Below are 19,004 nucleotides of genomic sequence, written 5' to 3' on the forward strand. Positions count from 1 at the left end.
GTGACCACCCTACCTGGGTGGAAAGAAGACAGCTATGAAGGACCACACCTGAGGGGCCATGCTGCACTCACTGTGTGACCACCCTACCTGGGTGGCAGACACCTAGAGAGCTCGGCTAGCTCTCTTCCCTAAGGAATGTGCACAGAGAAGGCAAGTACGTGTGCTGCTGTGAGGGGGATGAAGCACTTCTTGGTAGATAGGCAGAGAATAGTCGTCTTCCTGTTAGTCACTGTCAAGTTTACACGGTGCTGCTTCTGAACAGCTTGGCCGTGCGAGCCTGACAGGATGTGCTGCCAACAGAGCACCACACCATACCAAACCTGCACCTCAGCTGCAAGGCTTCATCACACAGAGGGGCAGACTTATTAAGAAACTTGCAGAGATGTGAGAGCTCCAAGTGTGAGAGGCGCTAAGCTGACAGGAGTGGGACCTGTCCAGTTTCTAAGAGGTGAGCTGGCTCTGTCAGCCATTATAGCTATCAGAGGCCATGGAACCTGCAGCTCTCCCTGCAAAACCTGCCGTGGATGACGTGGGTGTTGGCGGTGAGGAACAAGCAGGAGGAAGGTGAGGAGTGTAATTAGTGTTAGATAGCTCTCCTTCAGCCCGTGGAATATTTGTTCTTCTGCCCTTAAGTTCCAAAATAATTAGTCAAAACCACAGAATAGCAATGACAGAAACAGGAGTTCTTACCCAAGGAGCCAGTGGGTGGACAGGCCTGTTCCCTTGCAATCACGTGAGCATCTACCAGGCTAATCCATCTAATGCTGCACCACTGTGCACCCAGGCCAGCTACACCCAAACTCTTCTTCCTAAATCAGGGGGGTTTTGCTTAGAGGCTCATCCTAACCCTGGCACAGCCTGGGTTCAAGACCAGCTTGACTTCTCACTGAATAATGTTAAAATGGGGATGTAGAGTAGATAAAATACAGGCAGGGATGTGCCCAAGAGCCCAATGAGCAGAGACCAGAGCAGGGACCAGACCCTGTCCACCCCACTCCCCTGGACACATTTGGTGGCCCTATTCAGCTCAAGAGCAGAGCACCCCTTACACCCAAGACAGAGTCTAGAGTCTTCCTCAATTCCAGTTCCATGCATACATAATTAAGTCTAGAGATGTGGCTTGGATGTGACCTCTTTAACCAGAGGTGGCAACCATGGGCAGGACAAGTAGTGAGAGCAAGGCTCCAGCAGGCCTATGGGGACAGCTACAGTCTTTCTGTCTGACTGATAGTGCCAGAGACTATTAGCAGCATGTAGCCCTCTTACATTCAGGCTCTCAAGGGGGTAAGGGGTCTAATCTTAGCAGCAGACTTATCCTTTATAATTCCCTCTCCAAGGCTGGTCCCAAGCTTCCCTACAGACCCTACTGTCTTCCCAGACATGAAGACATACCTACCAAAACCCATGACTCATGACCTAGTATAGAAGCTGCACATCTCTCCTAATGTGACATGACTCTGCAGCATTTCAATGAGACTGGAAAGTGCTCCTTCCTAACTGCATAACGAGAACCCTGATCCTGCTCAGCTGCGATCCCATCTGGCCCAAGCCTCTAACTATGGGGTGACCGCAGCCGCAGCCTTCTCTCTGAGTGCTGCACTCTGAGAGCACCGACTTAAGCAGCTCCCCTGCTGCTCTCCTCACTCAGCTCGCTCGCTTGCACTCCGTCCACACCACACAGCCGCTGCACAACAGCTCAAGGAGAGACCCTTAGGATGTATCCTGTTTGCTTTTCTTTGTAAACGGAGGCTCTGCCAGACTGCTGAGCTGGGCATTTCTCTCAGCTGCCTGTCTAAGGTTTATGGACAGAGCATGCATGTGAGGTGGAAGTCAGCAGTACACTCTGAGCTATGAGGACCACACAAAGGACGACACCAAGGACAAGACAAGACCCCAAGCCCGAGAGAGAGGGAATAGGGCAAGGCAGCGAAGGGCCTACACTACTGGAATTCTTGGACAAGGACACAGGACAGCACGCTCTTCCCTGCCAGAAAGCAGCTGTACTCACGTGGGCTTAGTGGATTCACATCCAAAGGCCGAGCGCCCAGTGAAGTGGGGCTTAGTCCCTCTGTCCCCTAAAATGGTAGCATCCGTATTCACTGGGTATTTTAGGCTGTAGGGCTACCCCACCAAGGCTACATGGATGCAGCAAGGCTGCCATGCAGCTGTGCATGTGCATACCGACACTGATGAAGCCAGGTTTTTGTTTTTGCTTTTTTCTATTTTGTTTATTCTAAAAGGGCCCTTAGCACACTACTACTGAGCTCAGCGTCCTGCCCGCAGCTGTGAGAGAGGACAACAGTGATGTGTGACTTTGTACTGCACAGGCAGCCACACACTAAGCAAATAAAAGTGAGATAATTATCAGATCAAGAAGAGACCAAAGATGATTATGGAATGATTTAGGTCACAATAAATACTGCATAGTCCGATAATTTAATTAACCCTGAAACGATTACACTGGCAGGACTGAGGCCAGGGAAAGGTTAAAAAGCATGGCCTTTAACAGTGAAAATGCAGCTCAAGAGGGAGAAAATGTAGACAGGGCAAGCACAGGGCTGGGGTGGGACACTTGACTTGATCATCTTTTATTCTATGCCTTGTAATGTCTTCTGAATTTTACACAAATTCATGTCAATTTGTTAAAACAAATTTTAAAGGCAAACTAACTTGTTGAAGATATGTCCTGCCACTATCCAGTAACAGCACACTACTACTACTGACAGGAGGTCCTTATCTGTTTACTAAAGCAGGCGAACTTTTACTAAGACTGATGTCAGAAAGACAAGGCCTAAAGCAGCTGATAGAAACTCATGCTCCTGAAGACCGTGAAACAAGGAACCTTATATGCACAAAAGCTATTTAGCAATCGTACCATGGAATATGGAGGCAGAAGCAGATGATAGGCTAAAACACACACACAGCAGAGATGAGGTCATTCTGCCAATTGAGAAAGCACAAACTAGTCACTTAGGAGCGTGAAAGACATGCGCGTGCGGCTTCCAAACACCTGACAAAGCCCTACACGCCATTCTGACAGCAGCAGATGGAGCTGCGTGAGTCCTGCTCCACCTCTTGACTGCCCACTAGTGACAGGACACCCACTGCCAAGCTCAGCGTCACAATGCCCCTATACTTAGGAAGAGGTCCCCACGGCAGGAGCACACCATCAGTGTTTATGGTTGAACACAGGAGGACGGGGGACAAGGTAGCTGCTTCCCGTGGGCTCAAGGGTAGGTTCTTGGAACATAGGACCACGCTCCTACACGCAAGGCCAAGGGTGCAGCTCAGGCCACTTCCTCATCCTGAGGCAGGGCAGCCAGAACTCTCAGTGCAGAACTGGGAACACAGTTAGAACCTAGTTCCCATGAATGTCTTAACAGTCTGACAGTGCCGAGGATGCCAAACAGGTCAAGGTTTCTTTTCTCCCTTCCCACTGTTGTGATGTGCGGCACTGCCTGCTGTTTGCCTTCCCCTGAACTCTCTCCCTCCACTGTCCAGGCCCCTGCCCACCCTCCTTACCTGGGTCCACGCATGCCAGTGGTGCTCCTCTCGCCAGATGAGGGCAACCCTACAGGCTGCTCTCTTCGGATCCCTGGGGCCCTGGGCCTCCTAGGCTTCGGGGCTCTCTCCTGCTCATTGTCTTGGTCTTCTGGCTTCTTCTTCTCGCTGTCACTGTCATCACTGCCTTCTCCAAGGATGTCGTCGACCTGACAAAAGGTGGAGAGTCAGAGGGTTGTCTGGCAGGTTGGCTTTCTGTAGGAAAGGACTGCCCAGGAAGGACTGCAACGGATTCACACCATTGTCATACAAGAGCAGACTCAGTTCTGTCTTCTACTTGCATGCTGGGGACTGAAACTAAGCTTAAACGACAGCACAAGAGCACAGGTGTACTAAGGCTCATTCAGAAATGCCCGTGCAGCTTGCACACTTGAGTCCTGAGGAGGGATGGTAGCTTCCATTCTCACATATTATACTGATAGAATTTCTGTGCGTTGCTAGCCGTTTACCTCATCAGTGAGACCCGCAGCCTTCAGGCTGTGCATTTCCCAAGAGAAGCAGCTCCGAGATACTGGAGTGCAGTTGTGTTGGGCTGGCCTTTCTCTCTTTCCTACCTACCTCAAGCTGGGCATATGACACGTGGGAGGAGGAACAGGCCTACCTGGAATTCTTGCTGCTGATAGATATTTGAGGGCAGGTAGAGTGAAGTGAGGTGTCATGGTCAGAGAATTTAGGGGGGGTACAGCAAAGAGAAGCCAGACGACAAGCAGGCATTTGGGGAGCCTCACTTGGGTTACACTACAGTGAACCACCTTGTAACTCAGTACCAGAGAAGAGGGGCTGCTGTTCCTCTGTTGTGCATATAGGAGCTGATGCTATGTAGACAAGGAACAGAGCCAGCACCTGGCTTTGGCACTCTGGCCCCAGCTCTCAGCTCTTCTCCTGCACTGTAGAAATGGGCAAAGGAAAGCCACAGAGTAGAGCGGGGCTGCATCCAGCTGCACCAGTGAGATGTTTATTGAATTTCAGCAACAATAATGTGCTAGAACCCTGCCTATCAGTCCTGATGAACAACTCCCTTGGGGGATTCTACGCACAGCACAGCTTTGCCAGGTCAAGGGGCAACCTGGGTGAGACACAAGGCCACCAGCCTCTGTGTAGCTGATCAGAAAGGCATTCAAACACCTATGCCAGCATTCCCGTGTGGCAGACAGCTAACCTGAGCATTCATTAACTCTGCTGGCTGTCTCAAGACCTAGCGGGACAAACACCTTAAGAGCCAAACACAACCGTGGGCATACACCGAGTCTGGCCTCTTCAACCAGGCTTCTGTTTGGCAATGACATGAATTTTCCAAAGGCATTCTTTTACAAATGTGTCAACTGCCTTTTGAAAACTATTTGTAAGAAACTTAATTTAAAATATGCAACAGGAAAGTTGTTTTAAATGTTAAGGCAAAACTTAAAAGCAAGCACATGACATGTAAAACACAAACAACAAAAAAAAATCAACAAATAGCCAATTCAGTCCTCAAATCTTCAAATAATGGCAAAACAGCACATCAACTGCAGTGTCTCTCAACAGACAGCATCTGTGGCTCCGCCTGCCACGTTCAGGAGACAGCTCTCTGAGAATCTGTCTTTTTATAACTTTACAGCCAAAGGGCGAAAGCACAAGGGGCCCAAAGCCCGCGGCCCTTCCTCCTCCTCTGCACAAGAGTGACAGACAGCCTCTTCCGAGCCTTGTACAGAAAGCAGAGGGAGAGTACGCAGAACTTCCCAGAGAATGGCTCCATACCAGCCTTACCAGAGAGGACTAGGAAGGCCTTCAAAGTGCGACCATTCACATGACTGCCCAGAGGAGATGACCTCCAAGAACAGGTTTCTACTACCCTTAAACTTTATCAATGGACCTGGAACCCACATAAACGTATTGATTTCTTTGTTCTAAAGAACCAACATTCTGAGCAGTAGAACCTTCTGACAGAAAAACTGAATGTATTTATGGATGCATTATGTCACTCTTTTCTAGAAGTTTCTCGATGATGTTACCAAGGACAGAGGGAACTCCACACACTTTTCTGCTGTTGGACAACGCCTTGTATTTTATACACAGATGGTGTTGGAACCACCTGTGGTGGGCACATGAAGGTCAGCAGGGAGCCAAGCACTCACTGTGGCAGCAGGACTCTCTCTCACTCCAAGGGCAAATGCATTCCTGGAGTTTTAGTGAGATGGCCTCATTGTATGTAAAAGCCTGTGAGAGGCAGAGAGACCTGAGGGTTATCATTTGTCCTAATATCCATGGATATTAGGACACCAGGCTGTTTTGGCCACCTAGAAGAGACTCTCCCTGGGGTCCAGTGCCCTAGTAGTAATGCCAAGGAGAGTGACAGCCTATGCCCTGAGAACTGCACTCCTACAACAGTGAGAATTAGGCTGCACCCAGCAGGAGCAGGGAAGACACTGAGCTTGCTGGCTGACAAGAATGCTCTGAGGCCCCATGGGGAGCCCACTTCCCTGCACTTGACTCCTGACCCTGTGACCACACAGAGGAGAGGCAGAGGCTCCTTGAAGCGTCTGCGTCTGCGTTCCTTGTCATGCACCACAGAAGACCAATATAGTGAGTGGTAGAATGTATTTTAAGGGGAATGATGTCAACTGATAAGCTATTTTTATGAACAGAAAATACTTTGAGGGCCAAAGAGAAACTTTAATAACATGCGAAAAACCCCAAACTTGGAAAACAAACTTGAGGTATTCTGAAACTGCGCGAGAGGATTTAAAACTGTCACACAAATGCTGGCTGTGGGCAGCACTTATGCAAATTACACTCTAAACCCCCAGAAAGCTCTTTACACCAGGGCAATGAAAACAAATGATAACCCTCAGGTCTCTGCCTCTCACAGGCTTTCACATACAATGAGGCCATCTCACTAAAACTCCAGGGACCAACATTTTCAGGAAACAGAGGGCCAATGACACAGGATCATCCTTCCAAACACTTATCCCCTTAAAACTAAATACATAAACCCAAGCACAAACGCCGGACGAAGACCTGTGAAATCACCATACCAGCAAAGAACATTCTGGGTAGGACATGCCGTTACCAAGTGGCTCAATGACCTCTGCTGACTAAATAGCTTTGGTTAACTAGGGTAACTGTCTAAGATCCAGTCATAACTTGATGAGAGGTGAGAGTGACTGCTGTTTAATAACAGAATATGCCCAAACATTGCCTTGACATGTCTGTTGTACATTGTGACACTAACCATCAGATGTGTACACAGTACATGGTCAAAGCTGAGGCTCTTTTCAAAGTCTAATTCAGTGTGAGTTACTACTGTTGTTGACCTTTGCCAAAGGGTAATTGACTATATATAAGTCCAATATAAACATAAACAGTTGTACTGTTATGAGAACAGGAGCAGACCTGAGCAGACGAGTGTGGAGTCCAGTGGAACACTCCCACTCTCACAGCATCAGTTTTAGCTTAGGGTGCAAACACTGGTGATCAGGATGGTGTTCTTGCACTGTGGATAAACCACACACACTCAGCCCTCACCCAACAAGCACGGGTCACATGTGCTTAGATTCCCTACCTAGGAGCAGCAAGTCTTGGGGGGGTGGGGGTGGTCTGAAGGCAGCCAGTCACCCACGGAGGACGGTGGCCAATGGGAAAGACTGGGAGAGACAGGCGTGGTGCTTGGCTGCAGATGACTGCTCCTCTGCACGGCCACTGCAGGCACAGGCCCTGCTTCCTGTGGTGACTGTCTCCCCCAGAAGCAGGCAGGTACAGAGACATGGGTGATGCACCCGTCTCTGCTTCAGTACCCCACAGTACCCCTCTACCGTCTCTTCAGGTCTCATCTCTGCCCACTGGCTTTTTAAAATAACAAGTTATATTATTGTTAATAATCTGAAGATAAACAGATTGTCCACGACAGTAAAGCAGAAACATGAAATCATGGAAGTCACAGAATTCTCTAGCATTGATTTAAAAAATCAATCACTCTGGGAAGCCTGCAAACTCACCCAAGTCAGAGTCAAACACATCCCGTCCAAGAGAGGATACAACACATGGGGCTGGCTATGAGACAACAGACGGGAGCCGTGCCTGCTCAAATCACAAGATAGAATCACAGACCAGAAAGAAGGAGGTGGGGAATAATACCCAAAAGTTTTGGCCACCGTGAAAACAAGCATTTACATTCTGACAAATATCTGCACAAAGTTTTTCCAGGTATATAGGAATCCTTGGGATAATTCTCACCCTCCTCTCTATCCAGAGAACCTACACACCAGATTAAGAAGAAAGGACTACATAAGTCTAGCTAGTGACTATGAGACAGAGGATACCCCCACCCCATGCACACAAGCCAACACAACCTCCAATCATCTCTGTTCCCAACAAAGAACACTGGGAAAGTCTGGACGTGAAGCAGACGCAGTATGGACTTCACCTGGCCACCTCCACACCTGGCCAGCTCAGCTGTACAGAGAGACTGCTGTCTGCCTCCTCCTCCTCAGGTCAGACACTCTCAGCCATCATTTCCCCTTCCTCCTCTATTGCACTGTCCTCAGTCAGAGTCTCTATGAGCACTACACTGGGGTTCCCGTATCCTCGTCTACTCCCTTCCACGGTTCTTAGGTGATCTTCAGGATAAATCACTCCTGAGGTTCTGTCTGAGGATGCATGTCACTTCCCTGTTACCCTGCCCTGCCTACGATGGTCCCACTGATAGATTTCAGTGGCTCTCCACACTTCCTGCATGTACTGGTTCTTTGGTGTTGTTTCTACTTCTTTGGTCACCGTTCACCTTTCAGAGGCCACAGAAGCTGCACAAGCCTCTTTCTGACCACTTCACTGTCATAGTCTTGCCTCACACTGTCTAGGGCTGACTTTACAGATGAAATCTGTGTTGCCTTCTGTGAACAAGCTCCAGTTGAATGGGAGAGACCCTGTAATGCTATGGACTGTCTCAAGCCCCGGTGGGCTTAGGTGACTCACCTGCCCTCTATCAGTTCTAACGGCCACTGGTCCCCTGTCTGCTTCCGGGTGACCCTGACACCGGTTTGTGCTTATAACCTGCACAGGTGATTCCTTCCCTGGTCCCCTCAGAAACTTACCATCAACCCCACTCTGCAGTGGTAGTAACAGGAAAGGTTTTTGGGACCAGAGTTGCCTTAACAAAGTTCCAAGAGTCACAAGTAACGGTACGCTTACACCCCACCCCACCCCACCAAACTCTCAAACCACAGAGCTGGCTTTGATAACATTGACATTTCACTGGGGCTCCCAGATGCCCAGTAGCAAATAGAGAGTTTGGCACCTGCCTTTACTCTGTCGGGTCAGCTCTGCACAGACATACTCATAATTTCAGGGGCATCTACACAAACTGGTGATCCCTCCTTTGAGACTGACAGTCCTCAGATACACGTGAAGAGATGTTTTCAAGATTTGTAAAGACATCAAAACAATTGGACTGTCAAAGGCCACTGCTATACGACACACATCCTTGGTGTGCTAGGACAAAGGCTGCCTGTCTGTCCTGCCCACCTTGCTCAGAAAGCTTCACTTTGCCTTTCCTTCAGCTCAGTGCTCCTGGCATGGGGGATGGTACGGCTCCACACCCGTCAGTGCTCCTGGCACGGGGGATGGTATGGCTCCACACCCGTCAGTGCATACTTGAGAACAGTGGGAGAATGAGCTCTGAGCTGCTCCCCGGCCTCATGTACTAGCGATAGGGTCGTATACTGTGCCCAGAGTCAGCATGGTAGAGCAGCTCAGGCATGAGATGCCATAATGTCACGTGGTGCCTGCCACTGCCAGGCTCCCCAGAGCTGCAGGGTGCCTAGATGGAGACTGTACAGAGCAGTCCAGTTTGCAGGCTTCAGACTATCCATTTTCTTCAACCGGCTTTAATTCATAAGCATGAAGCACACAACCATTAAGCCTACAGCTTGTATACATCCTAAACAAGCATATAAACGTTCCATACAAACAAAACCTCCAAGGCCCAGCTGGTAACGGTGTTTGCTGTCAAACCTGACGACCTGAGTTCTATCCCCTGGCCCACCTTCTAGAAGCACTCCTGTTAATTCTCCTCTGGTCTTCAATATTCATGCTGTGGCATGCTCCCTACCCCCAAATAAAAACCAGTAACAAAACAATATAAAAAAAAAATGGCCTCCAAACCCTAACCACGGGCTGCGGGTTCAGCAGAAGAGCACATGCCCAGCATGAGCAAGGTCAAGCCTGACCCCGCGCTGACAAGGAACTCAATCTTCCTTACTCTGAGAGAAGATACTCTCTATCCATTGGACTGAGTGTGGCAAACAGTGCAGTCATGTGCGCATGCACAGGCTGTGACTCCTGAGAGCAGCCTGCCCAGAGCTGCTGGCTCTGCAGAACTGACTGTATTAACACCTACCTGCACTGATGCTCACCCACACATGCACCTGCACGGTGCTCACCTTCCCCCCAACCGCATCTGTGTCCACACGCACTAGTGTCTGCCTTCCACTCGCAGAAGCTCAGCGTGTACAAGACAAAAGCCAACACACACAGTCCTCACTAGGTCCTGCTAATACTTTATTTCTCTCAACAAAGACAAAGAGTTGAGAATGTTTTATACAACTTCTGACTCTGCTGAAGGCACTGGAGTACTAAGGTGCTGCCCACATGGCAGGATACCAGTCAGGCCTAACAAAGGATCAAGCCAGTGGGCACCTGAGCCATGCTAACAATGGTTCCTCAGCTTGAGTTAAAGGGGCGCTAGGAGGCACGGGGTAGCAAGCTGAGGAGAACCACCTCAAAGAGCACAATCCAGTGCACACTCAGGGGACATGGCCTGCCTGCAGAATTTCTTCTGTGGGGCCACAGCACACACAAGTGACTGACTACCCCAGTTACTTCAAGGTGGAAGGCAGAGAGCTGCGAAGAGATGGCATGGTGAGTGAGGTTAGCTTCACAGACCTTTAGTTCAAGAAACTAAACCATACTTAAAGGAGATGTTGCTGGCAAAACTAAACCAAAACAAAAAACAAAAACCACCCATCAAACTTACTGGGGAGAAAAGAAAGCTTTATCTTTTACTGGAATGAAAAGCTGCTGATAAATTAAGACAGAATATACATCCTGGCACTGAACTTTGTCATCAGCAGAAGAAGAAGGCAAATGATTCTCATCTTTGTTATGGATGACAGCTGTTGCATCTGAGCAGGGACTCTGGTATTCTTCTCACACACCAGCAAAGACTGGGTGTTGTACTATACCAAGCGACCTTCAATAGTTAGAAGAACAGGAGGTGAGTCATAGGACAGGAATCACTGCAGTCAATACTTAGAGAGGTACATTCAGGCAGCTTAGGGCTGTTGAAGTGCCTGCTGCACCTGCTCCAAGCTTGACTGTCCCTACATAATGTGACAAGGGATTGTGCATCTCCATGCTTTAAAGGACACACGGCATCGTCCATGTGAGACTCTTCTTTTTAAAGAACTCGATATTGTCTGGGAAGGACGGAACAACCACGGCCTGTAATCCGAGAGACTACAGTGGGCCTTCGTGAGAGCCCTGCTGCACGTGCTAGGGGAGCCAGAGAACAGGCGACCATGTGCTAGGTAGTGGGTCTTCCTGCTGACTGCCTGTGGGGGCACAAGCCCATCATGTAGAACCTTTGGGACAGAGGAGGGACTGGTGCTCTCCTGTGGCTCTGTAGGTTTCTCTGAACTACTTGGCTAGGCCTGGGATGCACAGACACTTGTCCTCAACTGATAGCCATGGCCAAGGGGGGTCAGGGTTGTTGGTAGCATGCTAACAATTACATTACAGGAGTGGGGACTGCCAGCACTCACTCTCAACGGTGGAGATCCTGCCCAGTATGTCAGCTACAATGGCCATGGTTGGGCTCTGCTCAAGTCAGAACTATGATTTGCTTCACTGTTATGACATGCCTCTTCTCTCAGGCATGGACTCAGGAAGCTGAGGTCATATAATGGTGCCTAAACTGTTCTCATGATTCCTCGTGGCTGGCAAACTGAATAAATTAGGAGTATAAATTAGAGTGTAAATTCTGACAATGAGCTGGACTGAGGTTGTCAGACTAGCAGAATGCACAAAACTTGTGTTCTGCTAAATACTTAAGCTGTCAAATTCATGTTCTTCTAAGACTGAGAAGTCCCTTAGCCACCATAACTGTCTTGGATAATGTACTGCATATGATCTTGGTAAACTGGCATGTGCCGTTTAAGTTCACTGAGAAGCCGGCTCAGACCCAAGCATGTTGTTCCAGTGTCCCCGAGCTTTCCTATCTAAGGGTTAGCTAGCCCACCCTCCCTCTCTCTTCAGGGAGGGAAGAGAACAACAATAGCTCAGAGTCAACATAACGTCCTTGAGACCATCTAGGTGAGGTATTTCTATCCGTGGCTAACGTTATTTATTCTAAGGTGAAGCAGCGCCTTCAGTGGAAATGGGAGACCAAGTTCAGCCCACAGAGAGAACAATCAAGAACTAAAGCTGACTGCTTCAACTTAAACTGCATTGCTGCTGGATGATTCAAAGTTCCTGGTTTCATGATAATCTATGTGCTGTTTGCTGCATGTTCTAGCATACGGAAGCCTTACCCAAGGGGACCCTCTGTTCTGCCTGAAACCTGGAACGATTACAGTAGTTATACGACAAACAGCGATGCAGTCTCGTTAACCCGGTGACGTACCCAGTGCTTCTAGTGACGGAGCAGCTCATATCCTCCAAGCCCACTTGTTCTGACACAGAAAAGCAGCCTGCAGGTAGCCCTGCCCCCTCCCCAGGCTGGGATTCTACCTTGGGGATTACACTGGATTGTCAAGAATCTTTGGCTTCTCTATGTTTCTAGAAATATACACAGGATTAAAGCAGCTGAGAGAAAGCACGGTGTCGGTTTTTATTAGCTTTGCACGTGTCTGCTGTACTTTTCTTGGCCCACTCCCATCTCTAATTTGCTTTCTAGGCAATGCTTTCTAAAGTTCTGTGGTTTCTCTATGGTTTTGGGCAGAGAATGTCACCCTCAGACCTGTGCTTGGAAGAGCGCTGGCTTTCCCTGCTCATAGAGGTGGCAGTGGAGGCTCCATCAGGTATGTGGACTTGGGGCGATGTCATCAAAACCTCTGTAAATAGAGCTAGGAATGAGGGGTGATGGGGTGAGGATCCTGCCACCATGCCAGGGAGGACTGGAAAGTAACACTCACTCCTGCGTCTTTCTCCCTAAGCAGGCCCTCACCACAGACAGGTACACAAGCACCACACCTCAGCCACTCTCTGTGGCTCTCTCTGTCTTGTGGCTTTTATGCCTTCAAAATGGTACCCCATGGACAAGACTCAGACATTGCTAAGTTCTGCTGGAAGCACAATGTGTAGCCTGGCCTCCCTGGCAGCTTCTGTCGGACCCCGAGGACACATGTTCCTATTGTCCCAGCGAGGTCTGGAATGTTTCACCTGAGTGGTGCTGAGCTCTGACAATCGCAACCACTTCTCTCAGCCCAGGCACACAGCAAAAACATCCATAAATAGCCCCAATCCAGCTAAGGGCAAAAATTCTGGTTCCCCTCTGAAACATTTCTCCATTGTTTGCATTATTCTTACCAATCTCATCTTCCAAGCTCCTACCAGAAAGACCAGTAAGCAATTAGCACTCCCAAGCTTTTTTGGCCCCAAGTTCCAAATCTTCCCCAATCTGCCGATAAAACAGTCCAAGGCACAAAAAGGCAGCAACAAACTCACTCCTCTAGTAACAGTTCTGTTGCTATGATAAAACTCCTAGACCCGAGCAAACTTAAGGGGAGGACAGGGCTTACTTGGCTTCTGATTCTAGGTCAGTCCATCACTGAGAGAAAATCATGGCGGGGGGACAAAGTAGTCATAGCACGCCCAGGAAAGGCAGAGACAAGTGACCTCACCCGGGTTGCCCACCTGCTTGCCACTATGCCGGCTGACTTTCTTCACTAGTGGACAATTTAGGGCCAGTCCATGAAACGGTGCTGCCCACACTCAGGGCGGGTCTTCCTAACTCAATTAACAACCTAGAAAACTGCCCATGGACAGCCCACAGGCAGCCCGATCAAGGTAATTCCTTGCTAAGAGTCACTTTCTGGGTTATGTCCAGTTGACAGGTAAAGCTAGCAGAGTTATGGACATGCACCATGTACATTTTGTATCCTGCCATTACACACAATGCCAGTGGATGCTGTCTGAATGCCTTGGCTCAGACTGGGGACTGATGCATGTCATGAAATTGCAGTGCTGCTGCTGTTCAGACAAAGTTGTCTGCTCTTAAAGAAACATAACTGTTTACAGAAAACAAAGAATATTTTCCGGTCATTAGGAAACATAAATATGAAGTTAGTATGTTGCTTTCAATTATATTGTACTAAAATGCTGATTTTTTTTAAAAAAAAGGTATTTATTTATTTATTTATTTATTTATTTATTTTGATATGAGTACACTGTAGCTGTCTTCAGACCAGAAGAGGGCATCAGATCCCATTACAGATGGTTGTGAGCCACCATGTGGTTGCAGGGAATTGAACTCAGGACCTCTGGAAGAACAGTGTTTTTAACTGCTGAGTCATCTCTTTAGCCCTGAAATGCTGATTTTTAAATTTCAGTTTTGAGTTGCTAACTTGAATTTCATAAAAAAAAAAAAAATCATCAAATGAACATTGGTTTGGGATTAGCACATAATTTCCCAACAATTTTTGAAATGGCTCTAAGAATATTACTGCCATCTTGTATGATTTTTATTTTCTGTAAAATGGTATCATCAGAATTGATGATTACAAAAGCAAAATATCAACTAAAATGAAAAAACGAGCCATGTTCTGCAGTAGTAAATATTTAATATTTTTAGGAGAAAAATAATTTTTCTCTTAAAAAGAACAAATTCTGAATTAAATCTCTAGAAGTTACACAAAAGAGCCAGGCATAGTGGTACACACTTATAACCCTAACTCTGCAGGCTGAGAGAGGTGGATCCACTGGGCGGAATGGCCTAGGCAGTTGGCCTAGCCTAGCTGGTGAGTGACCCCCCCCCCCTTCTCAAAATCCAAGGTGGACAGTATTCCGGGAAGTGTCCAAGGTGGACAGTACTATAGGAACAGTGTCCAAGACTGTCCTCTGTCACGCTCATGCATGGCAATCAATGTCTTCATGAACACATCAAATACACATATTTATCTTATTAAAGTTCAAGTTTGCTTTGACCTTTAATAAGCAACAAGGTTATACATATACCAAAGAATTCTTTTAAAATAAACTTCATGATTCACTACAAGTAAGCGTGTGGTTTGTATACCTAGTTTATAAGCCAGGCTAAAATGTCTCAGGAAAAACCCTGCTCCAGCTTGCGCAAGGGAGCACCTGAGTAGCAGCACGGATGCAGGTGATTGGGTGCTTCTGCTCAAGTCCCTGCCTATCCTATCAAGCACATCTATGCCTCTCCACCCCAAGCTCCTGCTCTGGTCCCTGTGTCTATGGCATTGTGTGTAATGGCAGGATACAAAATGTACATGGCGCATGTCCATAACTCTGCTAGCTTTACCTGTCAACTGGACATAACCCAGAAAGTGACTCTTAGCAAGGTCTCATTGGAGACACAGGGTCTTTGTTGATGTGTTAGCTAAGATGAAGTCTCTGGGATCAGGGTGGTCCTAGAGTAGTGACTCCTGTCTGCTGGAAGAGGGACAGACACTGATATACAGGAGACAGTGAAACCTAAGCACCCACGAGGCTTATTACTACTTAGTGGATATGTCACGCACAGCCTAAGTGGCCTGAGGTACATAAAATAGCGTGGTGCTTAGATACTGTGAGCCTGCCCGCCCGCTTTATCCCCAAGAAAACTGGACAGTCTAAGGTGATCTGGGACCCATGGAACTGAGAAAGCATCTCCCTTATGCTCCGGCATGGGGAAGCATGGCTACTGTCTCTGTTGGAGGACAGGGATGCTTTCTTGTATGGTCCCAGGACCCAGGAAAGAGCAAAGCCCGTGTAGGGTTATGAAGCTTCCAGTTGTCTTCCCCCACTTAGCAGGACCCATGCATGGGAGCCAGAGCTCCAGCTCATCCGCAGGAGCTTCTGCGGAGCTGAGTTAGGGCTTAAGGGGTTTTTATGGCTGAGAGGATGATAAGGTTGTGGAGTAAGTAAAAGTTGCTGTCTCACAGCATAACTTGAGGTCTTTTGATATGAAGGGAATAAAAGCAACAACAAGGCCAAGTAGTATCAAATGGACTGCAAGGGGATTCCTGTGAAGCCAGAAGGGAAACAGGAACATGGCAGGCCCCGGGGTGGGGAGAGGGAAGTGTGCTCGCTCGACGGGAGTGGGCACTGCTTCCAGATCCAAGTCAGCTGATCTTGAAGACAGGGAATCAGTGGCCAAGAAAAAACCTTCTCATGAAATGACAACAGTTAAAGTGTAAAAACACAGAAAAATGGTAAAGAGTTCAGAAAAGAAGCTATCATCTGAGAGAGAATCTGAATTACAGATGAGATTTCATCCTGAAAATAAATGTATTTTCTTGCTTTTGCTCAAAAATAAATGAGAACCATGCTTTCTTGATTGGGCTCTCTGCTGCATGATCAATGGAGAGGAAGCACTTCTGTCCTCACAGCCCAGCAGTGCCAGGGACATGGGCTCACCCGCAGGTGCAGGAAGCATGCCGAGGGCAGCTCTGGTCCACGTGACCCGATACTCGCCTCTTACTGTGGTCCTCTCAAAACAGGCCGCAGAGCAACAACTGCACAGACCACACCACAAACACCCCAGAAGCAAAAGCTTCTGTCAGAGGGCTAGCCTGGGAGCCCAGAGGAAGATGGGACACAGGAATACCCAGGGCAATACTGACCTATGACACAGTTTTGCTTTTAGCTCTAAGGAGTAACTGGCCCCCTCCACAGCCCCAGTATTTAGGCTGTAATTAAAACACATCTGTAGTCAGGATATTCAGTTCTCCAAATTGAGCATTTGAAAAAACTAACTTCACATTATGTACTTAAAACTATTTAGTGGTGTAAAAACGGCAGAAGAAACTGGTTTTAATTTGTCTGACTTCATGTATTAAAAAAACCATCTGTTTAACTGAATGCAAACTAATTAAGCATTTCATATCTTGAATCCTATCAGCTTTCTGTCTGGATGTTTCCTTAGCAGGGTATCCTGAAAAGCTCTTGTGGCTCCTGTACCTCAAAATGCCAGAAGCACCCTCTTGTTATGACAATTTGGAACATCTGAAGACACTATCACGAATCCCTGGGAGTGGCAGCTGTGAGTTTTTGTTGCCAAACACATGGGCACTTCATTTCACGTGGTTACAAATCCTTTTTAATAGGAAACCAGGTGCTGGCTCACAACACCTGTGCCTGTCCTGCATGGAAGCCCAGCTGAATCTGTGACGTGCGTGTGCACAGCAGCCTCTGGAAACTGGGACCTGGGTCACATTCTCACCTCTTTGTCCATACTCTCTAAGTCCTCCTTACAGAGAGTGTACAGCGGCATTGTCTCTGACATACTGGGTTGTCGCTTTCTTCTAGCAGGGCCAGGCTGCTCTCCATCTTGAGATTCTGGCAGCTCTTCACCAAACATTTGCTGCTGATGTGGCTGAACAGCTCTGTAAGGAATGTTACAGTCCCGCGTGAGGAAAGCATTTCCATGGCACCCTTCCAGCTCGGTGGCAGACACCTGACTTCTGGATGAGGTGATACACACAGAGGGCATTTGTTGGGAGAGACAAGTTGCCCTGTCCGCTCTACCCACTTGCTATCTCCTCCTGGGACACGTCCTGGCTCTTGAGGAGGCTCACACCTCTTTTAACAGAGAAACCTCCTTGTCTACAATCCATCGCCTGACTTGACCTGAGCATGAAACTTAAAGGGAGACCAAGGGTTTGCCCGGAATCATCAGGGAGTGTCATTTACCCCGAGGAAAGCCAAGACTTAGGAATGAACAAAAGGCGGCAAAAGTGACATTTACTTCCTGTTCAGAGCACACAACAGAAGTCAAGCAGGACTGGTGAGTTGAGAGGTGGCTCCCAATGGGGTGGAATTAATCTGCTTACAAAGGACGCAGAGGAGACATTAGATTATGCGTGCACAGCTTCACTGAGTCTATAGTAACCAGGCAGCTGCAAGGACCAAGTGCAAGCCTCAAAGACACTTCCAACCTGGACCCCCGTGATGCCAACACTAAAGTGGTATTCTTATTGGCAAAACTGAAGCTCTGTTGAAAAACATTTCTGTTTGCAATGTGCATCTACATGTGGCAAACCTCATTGAATATATTTTATGCATGTTTAAGTTTGTGTTAAAGTTTAAGGTACACTAGGCAAAGTGAGTGGCTCATATGCACAATTCTAGGACTTGTAAGACTGAAGCAGGAAAACTGTTATGAGTCTGAGGCCAGCTGTTTCTAGAATAGGTCCTTCCTGAGGTTAAAGAGTGGGCCAAGAAGCTGAGCACCACTGCCTACGGGGTCCCAGACCGGCCAGCACAGACATTGGCATAAAGTGACAAAACCTCACTATCACAAGGAGAAATGTGGGACCCAGCAAGATGGTGCAGCTGATAAAGGCACTTGCAGCCAAGGCGGCCCACTTGAATTGGTTCTTAAGGATCCACAAGGTGGAAAGACAGAACTGACACCCACACGGGCTCTGCTCTCCACAAGGATACAACAGCATATGCATACCCACAGGCACACACGCACTGGAGTACACACACGTACACACACATTAAAACATAAAAACAATAATGGGGCATTAATTCTAAGTCACAAAGATAAAAAGAAACTGTATTAGGCTAACTGAATATTATCTATTGAGGGCAAAAGATTTTTCTGCCCGAAAATCTAAGAAGTGCAGTCTCTGCAAATGTTGTCTCCATGTCCTATCTTTAGCAAAACTGTCTGACCACAGTCATAGTTGAGCAGAAAGTGTGATGAGGATGTGTGTGGCCAAGGTCTAGCACTGCCTTTATGAGACAGATGAAAGGACTCATGGACAGCAAGACACAATGATTAGTATTAAATCTGCTACAGTAAAACTCCGGATGCTATTTTCTTGTAAATGAGGAAATAACTTGGGGACGAGGCAAGCAGACTCTACCTGGCAGCTGCTGGACTCACTCTGCTTGGTTGCCTCAAAAAGTTGAACTATCTGTATGTGGCACTGGCCATTCCTGATCACTCCATGGGCACTGTAAGAAAGCTACACAGCAACCTCAGCTGCTTGCCACAGGGCTGTTTCAAAGCCTCTGTAGTGAGTTTTTGCTACCACAAGACAAGCCTTGGTAAGCTCTAGATGACCCTAAAACAATTACCAGGGACTCAAGGGACAACACTTCCTCTGTTGGCCTACCAGAGACTTTACTGGCTGGTACCAAAGGGCTTTGGGTACTGTGGCCCCCCCCCCCCCCCCACACAGCTACACAGAACAGCATGACTCACCTGGGGAGCTAGATGGACAATGCTCTCCTGA

The 19,004-nt window shown here is 47.9% G+C and overlaps 1 protein-coding gene across 2 annotated transcripts in view; it reads right to left on the bottom strand.

The window, feature by feature from the left end:
- The window catches only part of Ctdp1 (CTD phosphatase subunit 1), a 61,574-nt gene that overhangs the window by 9,204 nt on the left and 33,366 nt on the right, over positions 1-19,004 (bottom strand). The window contains exons 11-12 of one of the 2 annotated variants that reach the window (XM_021151013.1): positions 16,979-17,141; positions 3,523-3,710 (exon numbers count right to left, since the gene is read on the bottom strand). In XM_021151013.1, coding sequence (XP_021006672.1) covers positions 3,523-3,710; positions 16,979-17,141 — 351 coding nt within the window. The remainder of the gene's footprint in view (positions 1-3,522; positions 3,711-16,978; positions 17,142-19,004) is intronic. The other variant, XM_029471970.1, reaches the window with a different exon arrangement.

This window comes from Mus caroli, chromosome 18 (genome assembly GCF_900094665.2).
Source record: "Mus caroli chromosome 18, CAROLI_EIJ_v1.1, whole genome shotgun sequence".
Lineage (NCBI taxonomy): Eukaryota > Metazoa > Chordata > Mammalia > Rodentia > Muridae > Mus > Mus caroli.